This window comes from Oncorhynchus masou, chromosome 32, assembly GCF_036934945.1.
Source record: "Oncorhynchus masou masou isolate Uvic2021 chromosome 32, UVic_Omas_1.1, whole genome shotgun sequence".
In the NCBI taxonomy this organism is placed as follows: domain Eukaryota; kingdom Metazoa; phylum Chordata; class Actinopteri; order Salmoniformes; family Salmonidae; genus Oncorhynchus; species Oncorhynchus masou.
Window position 1 is genome coordinate 55167341 of NC_088243.1, and position 9355 is coordinate 55176695.

Genomic DNA, 9355 nt, shown 5'->3' on the forward strand with positions numbered 1-9355 from the left:
AAAATAACATTTGATTTGCCCTGTTTTTTTTGGCCCCCGGACATAAAATTACACAATTGTCATACATCTGCACCAGCGCATTCAGAGCAGAGCTGCGCTTTGTCGAATAGCAATCAGCCACACTTTGCCCCGTGACCATAAGTGGCTGTGATAGCTTTGTCTCCTCTATCCTCTTATCTCCACGCTTCTAATGGTTAAATAGTTTTACACCCAGCCCTGCCACAGCACAGCTGAACAGAGCATTATGTTATATCACTAGGCTAGCTCCCTACAGCAAATGTGTTCCGGGGGAACTAAACGGTCAGCCAGGTATTTCTCTCATTTCAATCTCCTTGTGTTCTATGGAAAAGAGAGAGTGTGGTGAATGTATAATGTAACTCATGTTATCATTGCTATCTCTGCACATTGAGACATTATTTAAACATGGTTAATTTGCCGGTTTGAATAGAATAGCAATCTGTACAGTTTCCATCGCTTCATTATCTGCTCAGCATTGCATGAGTGAAGTTCAGGGAGTGAAGAAGATATACCAGACGGAATGGTCAAAGTAAATCAAGTAAACAACACAGCAAGCTATGAAAGATGAATAGACATGTTTTGTTTGTCCCTAAACCTCCCAGCGATGCTTACATTGCAGATTATGTTTATAGACACACACACACACACACACACACACACACACACACACACACACACACACACACACACACACACACACACACACACACACACACACACACACACACACACATCTCATCACTGGATCACTTTGTAATGGTAGTTGTGGACTTTACCCCAAAGTCAACATATAGGCTGACATACCATTCATGCTGTTCGACATGTGATATCAAATGATAATAACAGTTGATGATGGTGATGGATATATTATTCTTATTTTTATTAATCAACTTCCATTATAACATGTAGCTGGGTTGTACTATTTTTTATGTGGATAAGAGGTGAATCAGGTTTGGAAATAGAAAATACCCAAACAGGTAATTCTAGCCACATACAGTCTCCCCTCAGCTGTTCCTTATCCAAAGTAAACTCAGACCTCTCTCTCTCTTTCTCCCTTTCTCTCTCTCTTTCGCTTAGTTTGACGATAGGTTGGTCTTAGGAGTGATGTCACCCACTCCACTCCCGCATGCACACAAACTCCACGAGCAGTGTGTGTCTCGCAGTGCGCGCTGCCTCTTGTGCGTAACTGGCGACACAAGGCTTTAACAAAAAAAACTACAGCACTGCGCACGGGAAAGACCGAGAGATAACAGAAACAAAAGGTTGCTAATGTTCCTGTAACGTTAGCCTAACATGGAGACTTACTTATCTGGTTTCCGGACTTTATAGTTGCAACAACTTACTGGATACGTTGTGGCCACGGAGCGAACTGGGCTTGTGTCGCCAACATTTTGCGGACCCTCTATGGAACTGAAGATGAGAGCAGCTCGCCAGGACGCAATGGGCCCTCGGGTATTTTACCAATGTGCTCTATATCTGTTCACTGATCACACAACCTTAACGCACAGCGCGTCTCCACTGATTACATTCTCTAGGACTAATGACTTGATCAACATTTGAATGCTTCCAAGTTAAGTGTTTTGGGGCGGAAAGGCACACACTAAAAATTAACCAAGAGAAGATGCGTTCAGGATGGATGTAGCCAAGTTTACCACCGTTACCAATACCTCGCAGGATACCAACACCTCGAGCGCCCCAAGACCTCTCCCGCAAACGGAGGTGGGCTCCGCGCTCATAATCCTTGTGGTCACCGTGATCATTCTGGTCACCATCGTCGGTAACGCGCTGGTCATCGTGGCCGTGCTCACCAGCCGGGCTCTCCGCGCCCCCCAGAACCTTTTCCTGGTGTCTCTGGCGTGCGCAGACATCCTCGTGGCGACACTGGTCATCCCGTTCTCCCTTGCCAATGAGGTCATGGGTTACTGGTACTTTGGGAGCACCTGGTGCGCCTTTTATCTGGCACTGGATGTCCTCTTCTGCACCTCCTCCATAGTCCACCTGTGCGCCATCAGTCTGGACCGCTACTGGTCAGTCACCAAGGCCGTGAGCTACAACCTGAAGCGGACCCCCAAGCGAATCAAGTCCATGATAGCCGTGGTGTGGGTCATCTCCGCCGTCATCTCCTTCCCACCTCTCATCATGACCAAGCACAACGAGCACGAGTGTCTGTTAAACAACGAGACCTGGTACATCCTATCTTCTTGCCTCGTGTCCTTCTTCGCCCCGGGCCTCATCATGATCCTGGTGTACTGTAAAATCTATAAAGTGGCCAAGCAGCGCTCCTCCACCGTGTTCGTGGCTAAGACCGGCCTGGAGAGGCAGCCCTCTCAGTCCGAGACGTGCTTCGTGAGGAAGGAGCGGATGGAGATGGAGAGCCCCAGTAGCCAGAGCTCCGAGGACCACCACAGACAGGAGGAGCTGGATTATATCGACTTGGAGGAGAGCTGCTGTGCGTCGGACAACAAACCACGGAACCACCGCTTCTCCAAGCGTAGGAAGGTGGAGGTCTCGGACTGCTGCCCGCCACAGAGCTGCCGTCTCTCCTGGGCCTCAGCGCGCGCCTCGCAGCTTTTCCAAGACCCCAAAAACGCTACCAACGCGACCCTGGTGGCCCAGCGACATCAACTCGTGGCGGCTGCGTCCAAGACTAAAGTGGCCCAGATGCGCGAGAAGCGCTTCACGTTCGTGCTGGCCGTGGTGATGGGGGTGTTCGTGCTCTGCTGGTTCCCTTTCTTTTTCACATACAGCCTGCACGCGATCTGCAGAGAGAGCTGCTACATACCCGGCGCGCTCTTCAACGCCTTCTTCTGGATTGGCTACTGTAACAGCTCAGTGAACCCTATGATATATACCATTTTCAACAGGGATTTCCGTAAAGCGTTTAAGAAAATTGTATGCCGGACTTCAAAACGCACTAATACCACTTGAAAAGAAGGGTCACTTTGAAGCTGGGACTGACTGACTGTGCGTCACTGCTCATCGAAACACACGTCAGTCCTTCACCTAAGCACGCATCCCTGCACCTCTGAATGACTATATTCGTTCCAAAAGGAACGTTTTTTATTTAATAATAATAATAATATGATATCAAAATATCTCGTGTTGTGCGCTAATGTGTGAATATTAGAAACAATGTACAGAGGAAATAGGGTATATCAAACAAAAGCTAAATAGAGTATTGTCATTGATGATTTAATATGGCTCTACTGAATCATATTGACCCCTGCTTTCAAAGTTAGGAATTCGTTTAATATTCAGTGAGGTAACTCATATATTTAGGCCACAGCATAATTCCAGGGCCTTTTTACGACCCGTTATTTTCTGTACTTTCATGAATCTTTTATGTCCCATAAAGATATGAAAAAAATCTATTTCAGAGTAAAAGTGAAGTCATAACCCAGATTTCGAGGCTGATGGACCTGTGTGTGTGGCACTGAGAGGTTTAGGTTTTTCAAAAAAAATATTCATCAAACTGTCATCAATAAGACATGAGAGAGACTGAGTTGACATACATTTTTTTTAACTTTGACTTTTTCAAAGAATCTCAAAACGCATAAAAAGTCAAATAACAAAACAAAAAGTTGAAATTATAGAAATTGAAAGTGTCCGTCGGCTTCGGATGAAGTTGAGGCAGTTTGGGCTGGAAAGGCAGTGTAGGCTGAGTGTACAGTAGGTTCACCCTGTACACGGTTGTAGCATCTACTTAGGCATTTCTTTCATGAGTAGCCAAACTAGTTAGGAATGGCTGCAATTGCTTGGTCGAGTTTAATAGAGACGTGTCAAAATGTAATTAACTTTGAGTCGTGTTTAATCCATTATCTAAAACGGTATCCGACTATGACAGATGTCAGGTGAGTTGATGACGCAGATCTCTTTGAGTGGGCTTCGGGTCTCCCTCATCGCTGAACCCCCAAATGCATGCGCTGTTGTCCGTGGTGCTGAAACGCCGCGCACTACGCCGATGGCACTATGCTGTGACGCGAATGCGTGACATGGCATATTCAATGGTTTGCAAAACCATATATGAACTGTTATCAATCAGAAAAATATAGTGATATGGGAATATATCTCATGATATCGTGCCTCATTTAAACACTGTATGTAAGCAGATAGATCGATCATGCTTGGCACTTTTGCTAAAATGAATATTTCCTCATAAGTGATGAGAATGACGATTGGGAGAAATTGCCTATGGTATGAGCCACCTTCATAGCATAAACACAATCTAATATGATTTATGCTGCAATTATTTTAATCTTCAGCCAAAGAAGAAGCTATTGGCCAGAAGATTAAAAACAGACCTTGAAATCATTACTCAGACATTATTGAGTGGGCTCCATGTTTTAACCTTTGGAAATAGAAAACTCGTGTCACTACAAATGTGTCACTACATGCTCCATAATTGTGTGTGTGTGTGTGTGTGTGTCACAGGCGGCTGGTGGCACCATCATTGGGGAGGACAGGCTAGAACGGCATGTACTTAGCGGTATAAAACACATCAAACACATAGCTTGATACCAATCCATTCACTCCATTCCAGCCATTAATATTAGCTATCCTCCCTTTTACCAGCCTCACCATGTGTGCGTGTGAGAGACAGAGAGACAAAGAGAGAGAGAGAGGGGGAGAGGAACAGATTGAAAACAACTACTACCTCTGTCTGTACGTTGTCTACTGCTACCTAAGTGAACGTCTTCAGCTTTGTGGTCTGCCAGGCCTCCGGTGAGATGGAGCCAGTATTGGTTCAACAATGGAGTCACGTCGTTACCCAAGCTTTGCTCTCTAACCCTCTTTGTTCTGTTTGATATTGCAGTATTATGCTTGGTCTAATTTAAACAGTAGGCTGATTGCTTTGAATTCCAACTCTTTATTTACTGATTCTACATTTTTAAACCAACAAAGCCTCAAGACTTTTCTACCATGACAAATAAATCCACAATTGGCCATATTGCAGACAGGAGCAACATGAGAGTGATTCAGTGATGTCAAAGAAGACATGTGCGTTAGATCTCTAGATGTGTTGGATGTGGAGACTGACAGCAAATGTTGTCATGGGTACATCGTTTACTGTAGAGCTGCTGGGTGAAGGGTTAAGCAGAAGGCGATGTGGAGACTGACAAATTACATTATGAGGAAATATGGGCTAGCGACTCTAAGGCTGTGGTTTTAATACCCAGAGAAGCCACATACTTATCATGTAGGATAGATGTAAATGTTGCATTGGACCTTTGTTCTATAGATAGCCAATTATAACCTGTTACACTTGAACTGGGTCATGTCTCATGTTGGGTCGTTCAAGACATACATGGGATGTAAAATTCAAATACAGTATTATAGAGAATATGGTGATATAGGGATATTAGTGCATGAGAAAAACAGAATGAGGTCAGAGAGAGGGAAGCCATCTTGGTTCTATTGTCTGAGCCCTGGCAGGGGGTGAGAAATAAATACACTATTTATAACCACTGAAGAATGTCTTCAAAGTCCCAATGCCATCAGATGTATTGGCATGGTGCCAAACACACTAAACTGGACTAAGAGTATTTAACAGTCAAGTGGCTGAGAAAAATAAGGAATCAAACAAGGCATTATTTGGTTCTCCTGGGTTTTACTGAAGTAGAAATGCTTTAACAAGTTGTTTGGGTTTATTCGGGAGGTGGTTGTAACGGGCGGGAGTGATCAGGCACTATTTTGTATGTCTATTTTATCTCTAAGGGAGATGGTTTGAAGAGGGCTGCATATTATTTATAAACAGAAATAGAGATTGCATGAGATATGTAGGACTGATTTGACGATGGAGACTATACATATATTTAGCTCAAACACATCTGCTGTTGGTGGAATTCATTCAAATGTTTCACATCAATAGCTTTTTCCCCCAGGTATAACTCTTCACTTTTGACCTAAGATTGAATCATCATCTGCTTAATTCCAAAACAATTATTTTCAAACCAGCAAGATCACAGTTCTGTAAATGTGTTATTGGTGTGTAATGTAATTTATCAATGGATATATACTCGATGTAGCATATATAGTGACTTCAGAAAGTATTCACACTCCTTAACCTTTCCCACATGTTGTTGTGTTACAGCCTGGCCTGTACACAATACCCCATAATGTCAAAGTGCAATTATGTTTTTAGAAATGTATAGAAATGTGAAGCTGAAATGTCTTGAGTTAATAAGTATTCAATAGGTATTCTACCCCTTTATACGGCAAGCCTAAATAAGTTACGGAGGAAAAAATTGGCTTCATAAGTTGCATGGACTCACTCTGTATATAATAACAGTGTTTAACATGATTCTGAATGACTACCTCATCTCTGTACCCCACACATACAATTATCTGTAAGGTCCCTCAGTTGAGCAGTGAATTTCAAACACATATTCAACCGTAAAGACCAGGGAGGTTTTCCAATGCCTCACAAAGAAGGGTACCTATTGGTAGATGGGTATAAAAAAAATAAAGCAGAAGTTGAATATCTCTTTGAGCCTGGTGAATTTATTACACTTTGGATGGTGTATTAATACACCCAGTCACTACAAATACACAGGTGTCCTTCTTAATTAACTCAGTTACCGGAGAGGAAGGACACTGCTCAGGGATTTCACCATGTCCTCAATGGTGACTTTAAAACAGTTACAGAGTTGAATGTTAATAAGCGAAAACTGAGGATGGTTCAATAACATTGTAGTTCCTCCACAATACTAACCTAATTGCCAGAGCAAAAAGAAGGAAGCCTGTACAGAATAAAACATATTCTAAACATGCATCCTATTTGCAACAAAGCATTTATGTAATCCTGCAAAGAAATGTGGCAAAGCAATTCACTTTTTGTCCTGAATACAAAGTCTTTATGGGGCAAATCCAATACAACAAACTACTGAGTACCACTCTCCATACTTTCAAGCATAGTGGTGGCTGCATCATGTTATGGGTATGCTTGTAATCGTTAAGGACTGGGGAGTTTTTCAGGATGAAAAAGAAATGGAATGGAGCTAAGCACAGGCAAAATCCTAGAGGAAAACCTTGTTCAGTCTGCATTCCAACAGACACTGGGAGATGAATTTACCTCCAGCAGGACAATAACTTAAAACATAAGGCCAAGTCCATACTGGAGTTGCTTACCAAGGAGACAGTGAATGTCCCTCAATAGCCGAGTTGTAGTTTTGATTTACAAAATCTACTTGAAAATCTTTGGCAAGACATGAAAATATCCAATTTGACAGAGTTTGAAGAATTTTGAAAAGAGTAATCGGCAAATGATGCACAATCCAAGTGAGGAAAGCTCTTACAGACTTACCCAGAAATACTCACAGCTGTACTCTCTGCCAAAGGTGCTTCCACAAAGTATTGACTCAGGGATGTGAATACTTATGTAAATGAGATATTTCTGTATTTCATTTTCAAAGGAATTTGTTAAACTTTCTCCAAACATGTTTTCACTTTGTCATTATGGGGTATTGTGTGTAGATGGGTGAGAAGAAAACAACAACTTATCCATTTTGAATTCAGGCTGTAACAACAAAATGTTCAATAATTCAAAGGGTATGAATACTTTTTGAAGGCACTCTACATTATACATGCCTTCGTCACATTTCCAGGTGTCAAGAATGAGAAACAATAATCAAGCACTTACAGGATATGCTATTTGTTTTGTGATAACATTGTGCTGTTTTCAATTATGATTGGACGAGACATAAAACTTCCCTGTCAAATTTTGCTACCCAATTCAATTATCTTTCTAATCAACTGCTCCATTGAGGCAAACATGGAACATAACGCTGTTTAATTAGCAGTGCTGTTTCTCTGTGCCTTGATCCATGTGTAATCTCTATGGGCCTCTTCTCTTCTCATGCTACACTAACACTCCCCAGAACCCTGTCTCAATGCCCAAACCACCCACTGGGCAAAAACCGGTTTAATCAACATTGTTTCCATGTCATTTCAACCCCAAAGAATCAATGTGATGACGTTGACACAACGTGGAAAACTAATTAGATTTGCAAAAAGTCATCAACATAAGTCTTTTTTTCACCCAACTTTTAACCTACTGTAAATCCAATGACATGGTAAAATGTTTTATGTAATTCCCCAAACAGAGAACAATTTGCATCCCTAGCTGGTAGATATACTAGGCCTAGGCTAATCTTACAGTCAGAAGATCGAGGGTATATAAGCCCCACATGAGTGGGTGTGTGGCCATCAACTTTCTCGAGGGCCACTTCAGCTGTATGGAACAGCCTCTTATGTCCTCATGTTCTCCGTTTTAAATAAAGCCACAGGGAGAATAGTCCAGGAAGAGAAGAGCTACGTTGACGCCTGACCTCTCCCCTCCCATAGTACATAACGAGAGCTCCAGACTTACGTGACCAGGACGGATGGGACCAAAACAAGGAAATCAAGGAAGCGTGCACTGCCCGTTTTTAAAGGAGAGGAAGGGATAAATCTGACGGTTTGAAGTCTCCGAGAAGGGGCTGCGAGGCGAGGGGTTGTTTAGGTCGACAGGATGAGCAAGGCTATTTGCTTTGCAGGCACAACAGGCCCGGCACGGGGAAAGGTTATAAATGTTTCAAGATGGGATGGAGGAAGAAAGTAAGGGTCTCCTTTGAAGACCAGAGAGAGAACGAGAGTAGCCTGGTTCTTACACCTGTTACCTTGTTATTGTTTCTGACACAATGGGAACACAGGTAATTGCTTTTCTTCAATTGTTTTTTAACAAGATAAGGCTGGAAGCGTACAAGGCCAGTCGATTCGTCAATCCCAGGACCTGTGTGTCTGCAGAAAGTGACACGTGGCAGATTGTCACTAAATCAGCGGATGTCAGGGAAAGAGAGAGGGAGCAGATCACATAAGGCAGTGTCTTTCCCAGTGTATATTAACCTGTTAGTGGTTGGTCACCTACAGCTAATACAACACTAAGCCCAGGAGCAGCTAACACTTAATACTGTTATCTGCAGGGGATCACAGGAGAGACTGCGATAGGGAAACTGCAGGTAATACAATACAGGACCTGCTAACACTATAGCTACCCAACTTCTATTGGAACCTGGGAAATTACAGGAGAGGCAGCTATAGGGGAACACAGGACAAAGAACTGGTCCTAGAGAGTTAACACTATAGAGTTACCTGGGACAGCACAGGGTCCTAGAGGGATCAGCACTTCCCTTTAAGTTAGACAGAATTAGCAATACTCACCACACAAGGATTTGCAAGAATATCAAATAAAATTACAATTTATTTAACGTGCATGTAACACGTCTCAATACACTTTACAAAATAAAAATGATCATAAAAAAAGAACAGGTCTTTCAACATTACTTGGAGAGAACACAGG

General features: G+C 42.7%; 1 protein-coding gene across 1 annotated transcript; it reads left to right on the forward strand.

The window, feature by feature from the left end:
• Positions 1-1151: 1151 nt before the first annotated feature.
• LOC135526226 (alpha-2Db adrenergic receptor-like) lies at positions 1152-6501 on the forward strand. The gene has a single exon (XM_064954397.1). It carries the CDS (start codon positions 1651-1653, stop codon positions 2944-2946), a length of 1296 nt encoding a protein of 431 aa, XP_064810469.1. The 5' UTR covers positions 1152-1650; the 3' UTR covers positions 2947-6501.
• The last annotated feature ends 2854 nt before the right edge of the window (positions 6502-9355 follow it).